This window comes from Cydia strobilella, chromosome 7, assembly GCF_947568885.1.
Source record: "Cydia strobilella chromosome 7, ilCydStro3.1, whole genome shotgun sequence".
Lineage (NCBI taxonomy): Eukaryota > Metazoa > Arthropoda > Insecta > Lepidoptera > Tortricidae > Cydia > Cydia strobilella.
The window spans coordinates 14,108,141-14,126,654 of NC_086047.1; the positions used below are offsets into that span (position 1 = coordinate 14,108,141).

The window sequence follows — 18,514 nt, forward strand, 5'->3', positions numbered from 1 at the left end:
AGCTCCGATGCCGACTTTGCGATCAATAGGATGTCGTCTGCATACAACATGCACCAAGGGATTTCTGATTGGAGATGTCTCGTTATGTAATCCATGATCAGGTTGAACAGTAGGGGGCTCAATGCCGAACCCTGATGGACACCTACTTTCACCTGGAATGGATCTGTGACGCCAGCGGGACTTCTAATTTGCGTCGTAACTCCTTCGTACATATCCCGGACTAAGGATATGTAGTTCTCGGGTACATTCTGGGCTCGCATTGCTTGCCAAACTAACCTTCTTGGGACCCTGTCGAATGCCTTTTCTAGGTCTATAAACGCGAAGTACAGGTTTTCCTTGTTCATTCGACATTTCTCCATTAAGACGCGGATGGTTTGGATGGCTTCTGTTGTTGACCTACCCGCTGTGAAACCGAACTGGTCTTGTGTCGTGCTAGTTAACGTCGTCAGACGGGCACTTACTACTCGTTCCCACAGTTTCAGCGTATGCGACGTTAATTTGATCCCTCTGTAGTTGTTACACTCGAGGTTGAAACTTCTAAGCGTAATAAATGAAACGAACGACATCTGAAATGAACGAGTTCATAATACGCACTTACCTTCATATCACATCACTGGACACTGATAGAAGGAACTGTTGCAAGTAAAATTCTTAGAGAAATATCCCAATATGAAGGTCAGCCGGCAGAGAATAGGAGAACATGAAGCAATAATTAGATTTTACTTACAGATAACACGCCTAGAAACCAATAGAACAGCATACCGAAAACCACTCCATGAACAGTTCATTACCAAGTTTCCGATGCTCGCCTAAACAGATTACAGCAATGAGAGCATATTTTCATCAAAAATCGAATTCTTCCTCAATACACAATGCCATAGAACAGAATGACCAGAAATTTACACCTTTAAACTTAAAAGAAAAAACTATCCAAAAATCCGAAGAAATTACTGATAATAAAACAAAAATAGCCGCATGGAGCGCGAAATCCCTAGATGGAAGACACTACCATGATTTAAGCCAACCTAATGTCGACAAAGTGGCGTCGAACGCATGGCTGAATCGTGGCGAGCTCTTCCCAGAAACCGAGGGGTTTATAATGGCTATACAGGACCAAGTAATGGAGACCCGTAACTATCAAAAATTCATTATGAAAAATAGAGTCATAGATTCATGCAGGAAGTGCAATAGTCCAGGAGAAACTATACTACATATTACCGGAGCATGCAGAGATTTTCTAAGACATTGTCAGGACAATGTCTTAGAAAACCACGCTTACAAGATGTATTTTGACAGAGCTATCTTAACAGACCGAACCACACACTACAATAGGCCAGATATCACTGTAGTAGACAAAACAAACAAAACAGCCCTTTTAATTGACATAGCAATCCCGAACACTCACAACATACAAAATACAATAGCTGAAAAACTTACCAAATACACAGATTTGAAAGATGAAATAGGTAGAATGTGGAAGTTAACCAACTTTACCATAGTACCCATTGTTTTGTCTACTACAGGTGTCATCCCACAACAACTACACACCTCAATAAAAACCCTATCGATATCACCATTTTCATATTTACTTATGCAGAAAGCAGTTATTTTAAACACATGCCGCATAGTCAGAAAGTTTCTTCAGAACGATTTGCAACTCCCTTCTACTTCAGTTACCTTACCACCACCAGGATCAAACTATAACCGAGCCGAAAACAGCCAAAATTCATGTAGTGAATAATTTTATTATGAGATGCACTTGGCTTCGGCCCGTGCATCTCATTACACCGGTATTTCCTGGAATGCCGAGAAAAACCAAGAACCATAAATAATAATAACAATAAAAAATATATCAGCCGTCAAAACACGTTAGAAATAAAGTCGGCGACGGCCAAATCACTCGTAAACGTGAGGAATAATTTGTGTCGTTTTCAAGCAAAAGGTACCTAAGGACGCTCTGATAGGTATTTCGTATAAAGATACAAGCATTTTTCGTCCTCATGTTAAGATAAGATAAGATAAGATAATTATTTATTTGCTTAAACATGGTAATTTTATGTTCACATAATCATTATAAGCAGTACCACATGTTTAGCCAATGGCAGCATGCAAATATTGATCTTAAAATTAAGCTATTACATTATTTACATTAACAATAAACTATTTACATGACATTGATTGTCCATTGTAGCTATTATTTAAATTGAATATACATTCATTATTTTTAGATATTATAATTGTCTTACAAAACTACACATATTTCATATAATTTTCAAATTTAATATTTATTGTCATTTATTTATTCGTTAACATTATTCGTCCAGAAATTCTTTGATTGTGTAAAAACATTTATTTACTAGCCATTTCTTCAATTTTGTCATAAATAATGGGTCTTTCAATTTCCGCAGTTCTTCTGGTATCTTATTATATACCGTGATGCTCATGCCGTAACAGTTATTTCTAAATAAAGCGGTTGAGCATGTTGGCATTAGTAATTTGTTCTCGTCTCTTTGTCTAAGTCGTTGATTGCATTTCACTGTTGCATACGATGAGAACTCTTTTCGAACATAACATGCTAATTCTAAAATATACAGGCCAGTTAGTGTAAGCAAGCCTAGTTTTTGGAATAAAGGTTTACAGGAGTCCCTAGGTCCGTAGCCACAAACTGCTCTTACACATTTTTTTTGTATAATAAAAGCTTTGGAAGAATCTGTTGAATTGCCCCATATTAGGATGCCATATTTTAAGACCGATGTTACATAGCCATGATATGCGAGCAGTGCGGTCTTTTCTCCCGCGACTGACCTCATTTGTTTCAAAGCAAATACAATTTTTTCCAGTTTATTACATATAACTGTTATGTGCGCTTTCCAAGAACAGTGTTCATCTAATGTAATGCCCAGAAATTTTGTTTCGTCAACACGTTGTATTTCTTCGCATTGACATAATATCTTGAGGTCCAATTTATTTGCTTTGTAATTATGAAATTGAATATAATAAGTTTTTAAGACGTTGGTTTTTAAATTATTTTTACTTAACCACGTATCAATTGATGTTATGGTGTCATTTATTTTATCCTCATAAGAGTTTGTTTTGTCTTCGTCAGGTATAATAACAGCTATGTCGTCAGCAAAGAGTGACATAGGATAAGATGTCTCTTTAGGAAGATCGTTAATATAGATCAGGAATAAGAGGGGACCTAGCACGCTCCCTTGTGGGACAACACTTTTGTTCTGTCTATATGTTGACCGATTTCGTCGTTTTCATTGATGTTTTCTAATTCAACACACTGTATTCTGTTGTTTAGGTAACTCTCAATCCATTTTAGGGTATTGCCTCTTATTCCATAGCATTCACATTTACGCAGTAGTATTGTATGGTTCACAAAGTCAAAGGCCTTGCACATGTCGAAAAACGTTGCTACAACTGTGATTTTTTTATCAATGTATTGAGTAATTTCCCGAATAAGCGAGAAGGCAGCATGTGCAGTTGACTTTTGCTTTTGGAAGCCATTTTGTTCTTTAGCAATAATATTGTATTTATTTAAAAATTGCGAAACCCTGTTCAGAAAGGCTTTTTCAAAGACCTTTGAGAGAATCGGGACCAAAGTTATAGGACGATAATTGGGTAGATGTTGTTTATCTCCCTTCTTATGTAGGGGTTTAACTATGGATTTTTTAAACGTTCAGGAAATGCACCCTGTACAAAAGATAAGTTAATAAGGTGGGTTAAGACTGAAGCTAGTCCCTCGGCACATTCTTTTAATACTTTAGTCGCTATTTGATCATATCCCACGGAGTTGGTATTATTTAATGACTTAATTATTTTGATAATTTCGTCCTCTGTGCATGGCGCTAAAAACAAACTATTACTTATGCACCGGATTTTGGATACAATGTCTTTATTATTAAGGGTACTATTGTTTTGTAGATTAGTAGAGTCTATTAAAAAGTCATTGAATCTACTAGCTATCTGTAACGGATCACTCACTATAGCACCATCAACATTAATGCACTCGATATCCTGTCTAGTGATGGTTTCGTCATTTTTGTCTTTAATTATATCCCAACTTGCCTTACATTTAAGCGACAAATGTGGAACCTTTTGATTGAAAACGTCACATTTGATCTCATTAAGGCGGGTCGGTCGCACCAAATCGTCTGTCACCGTTAAAACTTTCGCTAAATTTTTATGTATGGTATGTTTCATAGTTTACTTTTGATTAATGTTGATCAGTCCGTCAATTTAAACGTGCCCGGCGCAAATCAAATTCTAGATGGGTGGTAAACGTCTAGGTAGAAGATACGAGTTTCTGATACGAGTTTTCATCATTTTATTTACATACGGGAAACAAAATAAATATATAGATTAAGACCATATTAATTTGCATGTCACTGTGCGACGAGGTAGTTGATTCCTACTTATGTGTAAACCTGTATGAACCTGCATGTACACTATCTTATGCTAATATGTATATATGAATTATGAAACACTTTGAACTTTGAATTAAAAACTATTATAAGTTCGTTAGGTCATGCAATAAAGTATTTACCAGGATTGTCATATTTTAAAATCAGTCAATATTAACTATAGCATGGTATATATAAAATAACTGTTTTCTTAAACATGCAATGAAATGTCGTCATTACGTGCGTTATAACAGGCTTCAAAATACGTTTCGGGTGGAGCAACTCGAGAGAAAATTGAAGGCTAGGCCTGGAAGCATTTTTTTTTTTAATTTTAATGTAAACATGGTGTGTGTTCATGGACAGGCTAAACAGCTGAATTATATATTTTTTTATTTTTTGTTTCATCTTTACAGGGCGGTATTTCCTAAACCGTGCGTCGTAGCGCAAAAATAATAAAATTTTCTTTCCCCTTTAAGAAACCCCTAAGTAATATATGAAAAACCAATGAAAAAACTTTTTAGGGCCATATCTCCTAAACCGTGCGTCGTAGCGCGAAAATAATAAGATTTTTGGTCCCCTTTAATACACCACGCACTGAATAACCTATCACATTAGGACATGAAAATTTGTATTATTATTATAAAATTTTAATCTTGTGTTGTATTGTTATAATTGTTATTGTAATTGTACCTATCTGATATTTCAAATTCTAAATTGAAAATTGTGCGTTATTTCCAAATTCTAAATTATGCTTGATATATTTTTAATCGTGCTCGTGGAATATTTACTGAATGTTACTGTTAAATTAAACTTTTAAATTCAAAATACCTAGCTAATAATTGTACTTTTTTTTTCGAAGCAAAGGAATTTTGTATTAACTAAGTGAAAACTCTTTTGGTCTATGTTCTAATTATATCTTTTACCTTATTGTATTATTATGTGCTGTATGTTTCCCTAATAAATAAATTAAAAAAAATAAAAATATTTTATTGCATGTTTGAGAAAAGCACTATGCATACCTCGGCGTGAAAAGGGGTTGTCGACCTCATAACTATCAGGGTTTCACTACGTTTCGGCCGGCAACCCCTTACTCACGGCCTCTGTACTCTGTAGTATTGTATTACCGTCTCGTGCGTGCATGGGCCCGGCGCTGCTCCTGCTGGCGCTCCCGCTCCTCGCGCTGCCAGGGGTTGTGCGCGGCCGCGCCCGCCGGCCCGCTGCCCGCGCAAGGGGGAGCCTCCAGACCCGAACCCAAGTACCGCTCTATATAGCGACAGATACTAATATATTCCATTCAATTCATTAACTAAAGGGGCCCACTGACTATCAGTCAGCCGGACGATATCGGCCTGTCAGTTGTTCGGACCTGTCAATTTTTTGTTCTAACTGACAGGCCGATATCGTCCGGCGGACTGATAGTCAGGGGGCCCCTTTAACCCCCAGCTGGAGCCCCTATTATGCGCTAAACACGCAATATTTGAAAAGGTAAAAGCTTCTAGGACTTTTGTTTTTAGGGTTCCGTACCTCAAAAGGAAAAACGGAACCCTTATAGGATCACTCGTGCGTCTGTTTGTCTGTCTGACTGTCTGTCTGTCTGTCCGTCTGTCACAGCCCATTTTCTTCAAAACTACTGGACCAATTAAGTTGAAATTTGGTACACATATGTAAGTTTGTAACCCAAAGACGGACATGTAACATAAACAAATGAAATAAAACTATGAAAACGGATTATATCGCGTATATTGAATTTATAATACATCCCGACGTTTCGAACTCTTTACAGCGTTCGTGGTCAACGGGTGACTGAGGAAAAATTACAAAGTGCAAAAATACCCACATACTAAAATAATGAACAATCATAGACTACAAACTTTAAGGCTGGTTATACATGCAAAATCGGTTCATAAGGCTAGTTATACACTATAATTATTTTTCAAGTAAAGATATATATATATACGCGATAAAAACTATGCCGGCTCCAACCCTACACCACGGACCCGAGAAGATTTAATTCCCTCCTAAATTGTAGGAGGGTATCCCAATATGGGACCGGCAACAAACTCGGCGGGACACATCTTTTCAAAACATCAGAATGTCCAGCATCATCCAACACTAAGGTCTCACAGTCTATGTCTCGCTTGCTCCTTTATCAGGTGGACTACAGGATCCCAAGCTGGTGGTAGAGAAAAGCCATCTTCCCTATTAAAGTTTGGATATTTCTTAATCTCAATGGCCTCGCGCAGCATTCTGGGTATGTAACGCTTCTCCTTGGCAAGAACCAGAGGCTTATCAAACTTGATTGAGTGATTGGCTTTATCCATGACATGCTCACAGACAGCAGACCTAGGTCGACGGTGCTTGACATCAGCTATGTGTTCCTTCACCCGAGTGGAAATGCTCCGTTTCGTCTGCCCGACATATGATAGGCCACACTCACAGTGACCCCGGGGGTCACGGACAGGATCAGCCACATCTTGAAGCGTGCTTCTATAAAAACATATTTCAAGCCAATGAAGAAGATGTCACAATTCCTGAGGCCTGTAAAATGCAATACCCCTCTACAGACTGCAGGAGTGTACAGGCTGGACTGTGAGTGTGGCCTATCATATGTCGGGCAGACGAAACGGAGCATTTCCACTCGGGTGAAGGAACACATAGCTGATGTCAAGCACCGTCGACCTAGGTCTGCTGTCTGTGAGCATGTCATGGATAAAGCCAATCACTCAATCAAGTTTGATAAGCCTCTGGTTCTTGCCAAGGAGAAGCGTTACATACCCAGAATGCTGCGCGAGGCCATTGAGATTAAGAAATATCCAAACTTTAATAGGGAAGATGGCTTTTCTCTACCACCAGCTTGGGATCCTGTAGTCCACCTGATAAAGGAGCAAGCGAGACATAGACTGTGAGACCTTAGTGTTGGATGATGCTGGACATTCTGATGTTTTGAAAAGATGTGTCCCGCCGAGTTTGTTGCCGGTCCCATATTGGGATACCCTCCTACAATTTAGGAGGGAATTAAATCTTCTCGGGTCCGTGGTGTAGGGTTGGAGCCGGCATAGTTTTTATCGCGTATATATATATATCTTTACTTGAAAAATAATTATAGTGTATAACTAGCCTTATGAACCGATTTTGCATGTATAACCAGCCTTAAAGTTTGTAGTCTATGATTGTTCATTATTTTAGTATGTGGGTATTTTTGCACTTTGTAATTTTTCCTCAGTCACCCGTTGACCACGAACGCTGTAAAGAGTTCGAAACGTCGGGATGTATTATAAATTCAATATACGCGATATAATCCGTTTTCATAGTTTTATTTCATGAGTAACTATCGCGGTAACCGAAGACAATATTATAAACAAATGAATTTTCAACATGGGGGCCAGTTTTGGGGGGTATATGGGAAAAATTAAAAAAATTATGTTTTTCAAACCATATCGTGTTACATATCAAATAAAAGAGCTCATTTTGAGAATCTCAGATATATTTTTCTTGTAATTTTAAAATAAATAGTTTAGAAGTTATTTAAGAAAATAGCCAAAAAATGACCATTCCCCCTTTATCTACGAAACTACTGGGTAAAAAATGTTTAAAAAAATACTCAAAATAGTTCTTTACCTACAAGTAGATGACAGGAAAACCTATTAGAAACGTGCAGTCAAGCGTGACTAGCGTGAGTCGGACTTAATTACTTAGTTTTTGATCCGCCCCTACGGGTTTTTAAAAACTCACGTTTCACATAAAAAAATACATTGTTAAAAATTGTGTAATGTACGGAACCCTTGAAACGCGAGTCCGACTCGCACTTGGCCGGTTTTTGTTGTAGGTTTTTGACTTTTCAAATGTTTGGGACTCGTAAAATTCATAGACGTTAAAAAACTCCATGCAGTCAAATCCCCTTATTCATCAACTTTACGGGTCTGATTTAGTTAAATTGTTTTATCCCTTTCTTACAAATACATAAGTCATAATGACAGATAAAGACAGACAAACGATTTACAGCTAATTCAGGACAGTAACGTGTTTATGAATAACGCCACAAGTCTGCAGCTAAGAAATAAACCGTCCGCCGGCCTGGAAACTTGTATAAAATAATAGCCAAGTACTAACCGTCATCGGGTTGTATCGTACTCTGTTGCAGTTGCTGATTGTGTTGGTTATACTGCTCTTCTAGTTCAGACTCTGGTCGTCTTGCTCCCTATGAAAAACAGAAACAATCAGTTTACATTTCCAGCGTTCCAACCATCGTCATATAAAAATACGTAGGACACACAACTAAGTGTAGTCGTACCGGTTTAGGTGCTACCGGCGGCTGCGCGCGCTGCGGCGACGGCGGCCCCGGTGGATGCCACTCGTACCTAAAACAGCACGATCCGATTGTAGTTGTATGAAATCATTTTACACTAGCCACAAAACAGTACATTTCAATGCAAGTGTGGAAAGCGTGTTATTATTTACGAGTCCCGAGATGTCTTATGCTTATGAGCCGTAGGCGAAGCTTCATTTGCAAAGAAATCACAATAAAACAAAAATTGGTTACATGAGTATACTGCACTTACTGTTACGAATTTTCCCTTGAACTTGAATGATATTGTATAATATTATTCACGATGGCTAAAAAATAAGTGCATTCCCGTTGCCAGGGAGGTTTTGGGATTATACTGAGCAACCTTTTACTGTGGGACCAACCCCGAAATCGCGAAAAAAAATTTGGCTGGTCCATTTTCTGTGGGAGGGTAAAAAATTTTTTCGTGATTTCGTGGTTGATCCCACAGTAAAAGTTGCTCAGTATAATTCCAAAACCTCCCTGGCATCGGGAATGCACTTATTTTTTAGCCAGCCTGTATATTATTCAGCACTATAAACTACGTTCAGCGTTGATTTACATTGCAAAAATTTATCACATTAACTGATTTCACACTTGTAAGTGCAATTAAAGTTAATTATTTTGATACAACTAAATTTTAAGTGAAAATAGTGGGCGCCGGTTTTACTTTTTAATTTTTAATTTTTTCTGTTAACGACAGCCAACGTGGCAATTAGTTAGTTCCATTCAGCCAAATAATAAAAACGTTTTTTAGTGAAATATCTTATTTTAAAACGTTTTATTTTTATAATAACAAATAAATATTTACTTAATGTCGTGTAACAATACTTTTTGTATGTTATAAATGTCTAATGGCAAAATAAAAATATATACTTATATGTATTGACCGGGATATAGACCGTGATTACCTTTTGTATTATTTATGAGCTCCCTAACCGAGAATCATTCAAAACTCTAAAAATAAATAGTTTTTGAACATCCAAACTCTTTGATGTGGACTTGTGGACCAAGTGTGGACGTATCGATTACGGTCAGAGTTAAAAACAACTTTGCGAACGCTAAACAGCTACGCAAAGTAGCACTTTTTGAGCAACTGTATAAAAAAGTAGTTGTATCATAAATAAACGACAGTAGATAGTTTTGAGCATACGTACAGTACGAATACCTTTGATGGCTCCTGTACTTTGACTAGCGAAATTAAGTCACACGACACGACACAGTTAAGACACTCACCTCTGCTGTGGCTGATGCTGGTTGTGGTAGAGTTGCTGAGGCGGCGGGCTCTGCACGGGGGCATGCATGTGCTGATGTTGCTGGTGCATATTCCCTTGCATGTTCTGCTGCATCGCTTGCATGCCCTGTTGCATGTTTGGCGACATGGGCTGCTGCATGTTTGGCGACATCGGCTGTTGCATGTTGGGTGACATAGGCGGTTGCATGTTCGGCGACATGGGAGGTTGCATGTTCGGTGACATAGGCGGCATGTTGACGTGGTTGGGGTAGTGGTGCTGGTGCATGGGGTGCACGTGCTGGGGGCTCATCATGTTCTGGTGCGTGTGAGCCGGGAGCGTGGCGGCCTTCTGCTGCGCCAGTTGGTACTGCATTTGCTGCCGCCGCGTCACTTCCTCGGACATTTCCGCTAGTTTGGCCGACCGCGCGTTTATGGCGTTCATTTGGTTTTGCTAGAAAGAAAAAAGTGTGTAATAGGTACGACCAGTTATTTTCTGCGTTGTCACAGTTGCGCAATAATCTTACAAGGTTTTCAAGAAAAAGTATTTAGGGTATACATAACGTACTTGATGTTGTTGAGGCGAATCGGGCGATGTGTCGAGAGGCGTGGGAGCGTAATGCGCCGACTGTGGCCGGTTGCTACCCGTCGAACTGCGTAACGATGACCATCTGTGACGTGTCAAGTGTGATATTAGTACTCGTAATAATGATATTTTGCGAGTGAGTGCAGCAGATTTTTACTAATATACATACTACCTACTGTAGAAGGAACTACCCTGAACAGCACAGGAGTCTGAAGCTGTAGCAGCAAAGAAACTGCGTTTTAAAAAAGATTGAAGTGTCAACGTCAAGTTGCAGTTCGTACATTGCCGCGCCTGTTCGTATCGCTATCGCACGCGCGTCAACTCATGATAAATAAACTGATTATGTCCCACTCGCACAGCGGCATTGACCGCCGCCATCATGGGCGGGACAGCTACATAATTACAGGCGAGTCAACCCTTAGTTTATCCAACGGACTGACCTGTCGTGCAGGTTGTGGTGCGAGTGCGCGGGCAGGTTCTGGTAGAAGCCGTCGGTGGGCTGCGCGAGGTTGTGGCTGCTGCGCGACTTGCCGGCCCAGGCGCTCGCGGCCGCGCCCGGCGCGCCCACCTGGTTCACGTTGGCCACGCTAGCGCTCACCGGGTGCATGTTCACACTGAAATCAAAAAAACTCTTGTAAGCTTTGGATATATTTAGTAGTAACCGCAGTGTACAGAAACTCTCCTAACGTTATCATTGAGGCAACGTATCATGATGGATTTCTCGTACGACTTTTGAGTGAAAAATCGTACGACGTAGATGCGTAGGCAATAATCACCAAGTCGTATTGCCTCCATCTTTGTATGTGTTTAAGACAGCGAAATGCACGTGTATAATGATGTCCCGTTTGCATACCGTAGCCGCGCGCTGATCCGCATCCAATGTGAAGAGGCAAAAGATACCTGGGGGCGGGTCGGCGTGGTGCAGCGCGGGCGTGCTCTTGCTGGGCTTGACGGGCTCGGCTTACCTGTGAGGCAGGGGCTGCGCCGGGTCTGGGGGCGGGTCGGCGTGGTGCAGCGCGGGCGTGCTCTTGCTGGGCTTGACGGGCTCGGCTTACCTGTGAGGCAGGGGCTGCGCCGGGTCTGGGGGCGGGTCGGCGTGGTGCAGTGCGGGCGTGCTCTTGCTGGGCTTGACGGGCTCGGCTTACCTGTGAGGCAGGGGCTGCGCCGGGTCTGGGGGCGGGTCGGCGTGGTGCAGTGCGGGCGTGCTCTTGCTGGGCTTGACGGGCTCGGCTTACCTGTGAGGCAGGGGCTGCGCCGGGTCTGGGGGCGGGTCGGCGTGGTGCAGTGCGGGCGTGCTCTTGCTGGGCTTGACGGGCTCGGCTTACCTGTGAGGCAGGGGCTGCGCCGGGTCTGGGGGCGGGTCGGCGTGGTGCAGTGCGGGCGTGCTCTTGCTGGGCTTGACGGGCTCGGCTTACCTGTGAGGCAGGGGCTGCGCCGGGTCTGGGGGCGGGTCGGCGTGGTGCAGCGCGGGCGTGCTCTTGCTGGGCTTGACGGGCTCGGCTTACCTGTGAGGCAGGGGCTGCGCCGGGTCTGGGGGCGGGTCGGCGTGGTGCAGTGCGGGCGTGCTCTTGCTGGGCTTGACGGGCTCGGCTTACCTGTGAGGCAGGGGCTGCGCCGGGTCTGGGGGCGGGTCGGCGTGGTGCAGTGCGGGCGTGCTCTTGCTGGGCTTGACGGGCTCGGCTTACCTGTGAGGCAGGGGCTGCGCCGGGTCTGGGGGCGGGTCGGCATGTTTTTTTTTTAATACTACGTCGGTGGCAAACAAGCATACGGCCCGCCTGATGTTAAGCAGTCTCCATAGCCTATGTACGCCTGCAACTCCAGAGGAGTTACATGCGCGTTGCCGACCCTAACACTCCTCTCCCTCGAGCTCTGGCAACCTTACTTACCGGCAGGAACACATCACTATTAGTAGGGTCTAGTGTTATTTGGCTGCGGTTTTCTGTAAGGTGGAGGTACCTTCCCAGTTGGGCTCTGCTCTAGATCTGGAATGACATCCGCTGTCCTGTGCCCTACCACACAAAGCGAGATGTCATTCACAGTGCCCATACTTCTCTTTTGGACGTAGTTTAAGGACATACCCGGGTCCAAGGACATACCTGGGTGCAGCGCGGGCGTGCTCTTGCTGGGCTTGACGGGCTCGGCTTACCTGTGAGGCAGGGGCTGCGCCGGGTCTGGGGGCGGGTCGGCGTGGTGCAGTGCGGGCGTGCTCTTGCTGGGCTTGACGGGCTCGGCTTACCTGTGAGGCAGGGGCTGCGCCGGGTCTGGGGGCGGGTCGGCGTGGTGCAGTGCGGGCGTGCTCTTGCTGGGCTTGACGGGCTCGGCTTACCTGTGAGGCAGGGGCTGCGCCGGGTCTGGGGGCGGGTCGGCGTGGTGCAGTGCGGGCGTGCTCTTGCTGGGCTTGACGGGCTCGGCTTACCTGTGAGGCAGGGGCTGCGCCGGGTCTGGGTGCGGGTCGGCGTGGTGCAGTGCGGGCGTGCTCTTGCTGGGCTTGACGGGCTCGGCTTACCTGTGAGGCAGGGGCTGCGCCGGGTCTGGGGGCGGGTCGGCGTGGTGCAGTGCGGGCGTGCTCTTGCTGGGCTTGACGGGCTCGGCTTACCTGTGAGGCAGGGGCTGCGCCGGGTCTGGGGGCGGGTCGGCGTGGTGCAGTGCGGGCGTGCTCTTGCTGGGCTTGACGGGCTCGGCTTACCTGTGAGGCAGGGGCTGCGCCGGGTCTGGGGGCGGGTCGGCGTGGTGCAGTGCGGGCGTGCTCTTGCTGGGCTTGACGGGCTCGGCTTACCTGTGAGGCAGGGGCTGCGCCGGGTCTGGGGGCGGGTCGGCGTGGTGCAGTGCGGGCGTGCTCTTGCTGGGCTTGACGGGCTCGGCTTACCTGTGAGGCAGGGGCTGCGCCGGGTCTGGGGGCGGGTCGGCGTGGTGCAGTGCGGGCGTGCTCTTGCTGGGCTTGACGGGCTCGGCTTACCTGTGAGGCAGGGGCTGCGCCGGGTCTGGGGGCGGGTCGGCGTGGTGCAGTGCGGGCGTGCTCTTGCTGGGCTTGACGGGCTCGGCTTACCTGTGAGGCAGGGGCTGCGCCGGGTCTGGGGGCGGGTCGGCGTGGTGCAGTGCGGGCGTGCTCTTGCTGGGCTTGACGGGCTCGGGTTACCTGTGAGGCAGGGGCTGCGCCGGGTCTGGGGGCGGGTCGGCGTGGTGCAGTGCGGGCGTGCTCTTGCTGGGCTTGACGGGCTCGGGTTACCTGTGAGGCAGGGGCTGCGCCGGGTCTGGGGGCGGGTCGGCGTGGTGCAGTGCGGGCGTGCTCTTGCTGGGCTTGACGGGCTCGGGTTACCTGTGAGGCAGGGGCTGCGCCGGGTCTGGGGGCGGGTCGGCGTGGTGCAGTGCGGGCGTGCTCTTGCTGGGCTTGACGGGCTCGGCTTACCTGTGAGGCAGGGGCTGCGCCGGGTCTGGGGGCGGGTCGGCGTGGTGCAGTGCGGGCGTGCTCTTGCTGGGCTTGACGGGCTCGGCTTACCTGTGAGGCAGGGGCTGCGCCGGGTCTGGGGGCGGGTCGGCGTGGTGCAGTGCGGGCGTGCTCTTGCTGGGCTTGACGGGCTCGGCTTACCTGTGAGGCAGGGGCTGCGCCGGGTCTGGGGGCGGGTCGGCGTGGTGCAGTGCGGGCGTGCTCTTGCTGGGCTTGACGGGCTCGGCTTACCTGTGAGGCAGGGGCTGCGCCGGGTCTGGGGGCGGGTCGGCGTGGTGCAGTGCGGGCGTGCTCTTGCTGGGCTTGACGGGCTCGGCTTACCTGTGAGGCAGGGGCTGCGCCGGGTCTGGGGGCGGGTCGGCGTGGTGCAGTGCGGGCGTGCTCTTGCTGGGCTTGACGGGCTCCGGGTTACCTGTGAGGCAGGGGCTGCGCCGGGTCTGGGGGCGGGTCGGCGTGGTGCAGTGCGGGCGTGCTCTTGCTGGGCTTGACGGGCTCGGCTTACCTGTGAGGCAGGGGCTGCGCCGGGTCTGGGGGCGGGTCGGCGTGGTGCAGTGCGGGCGTGCTCTTGCTGGGCTTGACGGGCTCGGCTTACCTGTGAGGCAGGGGCTGCGCCGGGTCTGGGGGCGGGTCGGCGTGGTGCAGTGCGGGCGTGCTCTTGCTGGGCTTGACGGGCTCGGCTTACCTGTGAGGCAGGGGCTGCGCCGGGTCTGGGGGCGGGTCGGCGTGGTGCAGTGCGGGCGTGCTCTTGCTGGGCTTGACGGGCTCGGCTTACCTGTGAGGCAGGGGCTGCGCCGGGTCTGGGGGCGGGTCGGCGTGGTGCAGTGCGGGCGTGCTCTTGCTGGGCTTGACGGGCTCGGCTTACCTGTGAGGCAGGGGCTGCGCCGGGTCTGGGGGCGGGTCGGCGTGGTGCAGTGCGGGCGTGCTCTTGCTGGGCTTGACGGGCTCGGCTTACCTGTGAGGCAGGGGCTGCGCCGGGTCTGGGGGCGGGTCGGCGTGGTGCAGTGCGGGCGTGCTCTTGCTGGGCTTGACGGGCTCGGCTTACCTGTGAGGCAGGGGCTGCGCCGGGTCTGGGGGCGGGTCGGCGTGGTGCAGTGCGGGCGTGCTCTTGCTGGGCTTGACGGGCTCGGCTTACCTGTGAGGCAGGGGCTGCGCCGGGTCTGGGGGCGGGTCGGCGTGGTGCAGTGCGGGCGTGCTCTTGCTGGGCTTGACGGGCTCGGCTTACCTGTGAGGCAGGGGCTGCGCCGGGTCTGGGGGCGGGTCGGCGTGGTGCAGTGCGGGCGTGCTCTTGCTGGGCTTGACGGGCTCGGCTTACCTGTGAGGCAGGGGCTGCGCCGGGTCTGGGGGCGGGTCGGCGTGGTGCAGTGCGGGCGTGCTCTTGCTGGGCTTGACGGGCTCGGCTTACCTGTGAGGCAGGGGCTGCGCCGGGTCTGGGGGCGGGTCGGCGTGGTGCAGTGCGGGCGTGCTCTTGCTGGGCTTGACGGGCTCGGCTTACCTGTGAGGCAGGGGCTGCGCCGGGTCTGGGGGCGGGTCGGCGTGGTGCAGTGCGGGCGTGCTCTTGCTGGGCTTGACGGGCTCGGCTTACCTGTGAGGCAGGGGCTGCGCCGGGTCTGGGGGCGGGTCGGCGTGGTGCAGTGCGGGCGTGCTCTTGCTGGGCTTGACGGGCTCGGCTTACCTGTGAGGCAGGGGCTGCGCCGGGTCTGGGGGCGGGTCGGCGTGGTGCAGTGCGGGCGTGCTCTTGCTGGGCTTGACAGGCTCGGCCGCCAGCCGCGACGGCAGGTCGCGCTCCGACGCGCGCCGCGCCGCACCCAGTGGACCTGCACATCAACACTTATATTATCAACCATGGCGACATGGAATATGTATATGCCTAAACGATACAAACATTCTAACACGCACTGAGAAGTTATGAACATTCACGCCATCGCGCGCGGTTGGCACGGGTCGCTGTGACGATATAAGGAGACCGGATATTTCGTGACGCTTACATTAATTATTAACAGTAAAATTAACAGTAAAGTAACAGATATGTAAGGTATTTTAAAAACTGCTGCCTGTTAATAGAAGCATGTTTTGTACCTAATATAAAAAGGGATTGTACGGTTCAGTAATAAAATCTAGGCTTAAAATCTAAACAAAGTACATAATTAAACGAACGATATCCAAATCTACTTATTCTTAGTAACGTGTAATAATCATAGACACAAATTATTCCATCTTAAGTAACTAGAGACAGAATATTTTATATCCACATATGTGGCGTTTTCAATCAAACTGGTACTTATTGTCAGTTGTCAACAAGAAGCTATTACCGTAAAGCTTCAAAATTAAATTAACCTTATTATTTATATATTACCTTATAGACAACCGACAATGTGGTACCTTTTAGTTGAAAACGTAACATGTAATACATTCTTAAGAGTATGTACTGTTGCAAAAACAATAAAAATAATTCAAGGTTGACGGGTGTTTCCTTGTTTGTTTCATAATAAAAGAATTGTTAATCAAACTCTCAAACAAAACGATTCAACATTGTTTAAAAAAAATATAATATGAAACAAATTGGAAGCACACGATTCTTGCTGATCCCATAAACAAAATTCTTTGACATTACATAATAAGGCTTTGCAGTGATATCGCAAATAAAAACGAAGTAACTAAAAGGAAAATAACGACACATTGGTCTTTAGTTCTACGAACAAATAAAAGTGTCCGCATGCTCGAACCAAAAATAAGGTGGTATGTTTGTAAGTGTGCGCACGGCTATATATAACACACCTATCATGCGTGTGCGGTCTTACACGGGGCCACGGCGGGGCAGCTGTGGCGCGCGGGCAGCGCGGCGCACGCGCTGCCGCTGCTGATGTTGGGGCAGCTCTGCACCACGGCCGAGCACGACTGCCGCCGCGACAAGCCCCAAGACACGTCCAAAAGCGAAATAGAGCTCTTTTGCGGTAAAATATCTTCGACGACAGGCGCTTTTGAACTCGATTCGGCGCTACTTTTAAGCGATTCTTTGCTCTGTCTCGTGTCCGAGTTGACGCTCGATTGGTTCGATTTCAGTCTTATGGTCTCCAGCGTGATCACTTTGGGTTTTTTATCTATTATCTCGTTGAATACGTAAGCGGTGGCGTTGTTGTCGGAATGCTCCTCGGAGGGCAGGTTGGGCAACTCGAACTCGTTGCCCTGCGCGAGCGTGTCCTCGCTGCCCCGCGACCCGTACCGCGACCAGTCCTCCAGTTGTATCAGAATGCTCTTCACCTCGTCTTCGGACATTTTCTCCCCCTTCGTTTCGCTGTCCGTTACTAACGACTCGTACTGTATATCGACTAAACTAGAGCTAGCGGGTAAATTTTCTTTCGATCTAATAGTTTTTTCATTACGACAACTAAGATTAGGACTCGACTGGCAGTTTCTCTTGTAGTTTTTGACACAGTATTGCAGGTTGATGTCGTTGAATCGTTTAGTTAGAGCTTTAACTCTACCGAAGGCGGGGCGATACTCGTTTGGTGACTTCCACGATTTACGATCGACGCTATCTAGAACCTGCTTCGCCCCCGTCTCCACCGGAGTCGGGAAATTGCTTCTCCCGAATATATTCTTACAGTTTATCGTCTCGTCGAACGACTCTGACGTAGAATTTGAGGGTTCCGCGGCGCCCTCGGATTTACTAGAATATGACTTGGACATAGTGAACAACGCTCTTCTTAACCTACAATGTATATCTTCTATTTTAGTGGCATCCTTACTGACATCTAATTTGAGCTCGAGCTTTCTGCTCTGCGGGGTTGGGGGCGCGGGGAAATATTTCTCGTCGACATCCATGGGAGAGGAGGGAGTCTGGCAGACGGCGTCGGCCGTCTCGGGCTTGTCGTCGGGCCGGTCGAGGGACATCGAGGGGAGGATGCGGCGGGTCTTGGGGGTCGCGACGCGCGCGTCTTCGAAGATGAACGGTTCGAAGGCGGGCTCGTCGATGTAGGGTATCTGGGGCGCCTCGGGCTGCGGCGTGCGGCAGCACTCGCACGCGCTGACGCACTCGTCGGGCACGGTGCAGCGGCGCCGAAACTGCGGCCGCTCGTCGCGGAACAGCTCGAGCGTGAGCCGCGTGTCGATGGGCCGCATCTGCGGCGGCAGGCGCGGGGGCTCGCACTCGGGCTCGCAGGATGGCGGTGGCGGCGGCGGCGGCGGCGGCGGCTCCGGCACGTGGCTGTCGTACGTGGTGTCGCTGCCGGCCTGCTGCTCGTCGAAGTCCTCGCACGTGAACGTGAATATCGGGATCGGGCGCGGCGGCGGGGGGCCCTTCAGCTCGAGCGGGCAGCCCGGCGTGTCTGGGGACAGGTCCTCCTGCAGCTGATTGTTTTCGCGGTCTAACGTTATGATTAGTCGCGGGATGGAGCCGTGGTAGTGCGGGTGGCACTCCTCGCTCTCCGAGGTGCTAGATTCCGTAGACTCATCTCTGAGAAGGTGACATCGGTCGTGACACGGACGCCGATATCCTGTAATGGAATTAGTGCTTTGAACG

At 48.3% G+C, this 18,514-nt stretch overlaps 1 protein-coding gene across 1 annotated transcript in view; it reads right to left on the reverse strand.

Annotated features, from left to right (window-relative positions):
• Positions 1 to 18,514, reverse strand: part of LOC134743252 (uncharacterized) — a 154,374-nt gene that overhangs the window by 10,338 nt on the left and 125,522 nt on the right. The window contains exons 23-30 of the mRNA XM_063676661.1: positions 16,794 to 18,488; positions 15,668 to 15,809; positions 10,991 to 11,143; positions 10,533 to 10,635; positions 9,970 to 10,418; positions 8,701 to 8,767; positions 8,520 to 8,607; positions 5,534 to 5,672 (exon numbers count right to left, since the gene is read on the reverse strand). Coding sequence (XP_063532731.1) covers positions 5,534 to 5,672; positions 8,520 to 8,607; positions 8,701 to 8,767; positions 9,970 to 10,418; positions 10,533 to 10,635; positions 10,991 to 11,143; positions 15,668 to 15,809; positions 16,794 to 18,488 — 2,836 coding nt within the window. The remainder of the gene's footprint in view (positions 1 to 5,533; positions 5,673 to 8,519; positions 8,608 to 8,700; positions 8,768 to 9,969; positions 10,419 to 10,532; positions 10,636 to 10,990; positions 11,144 to 15,667; positions 15,810 to 16,793; positions 18,489 to 18,514) is intronic.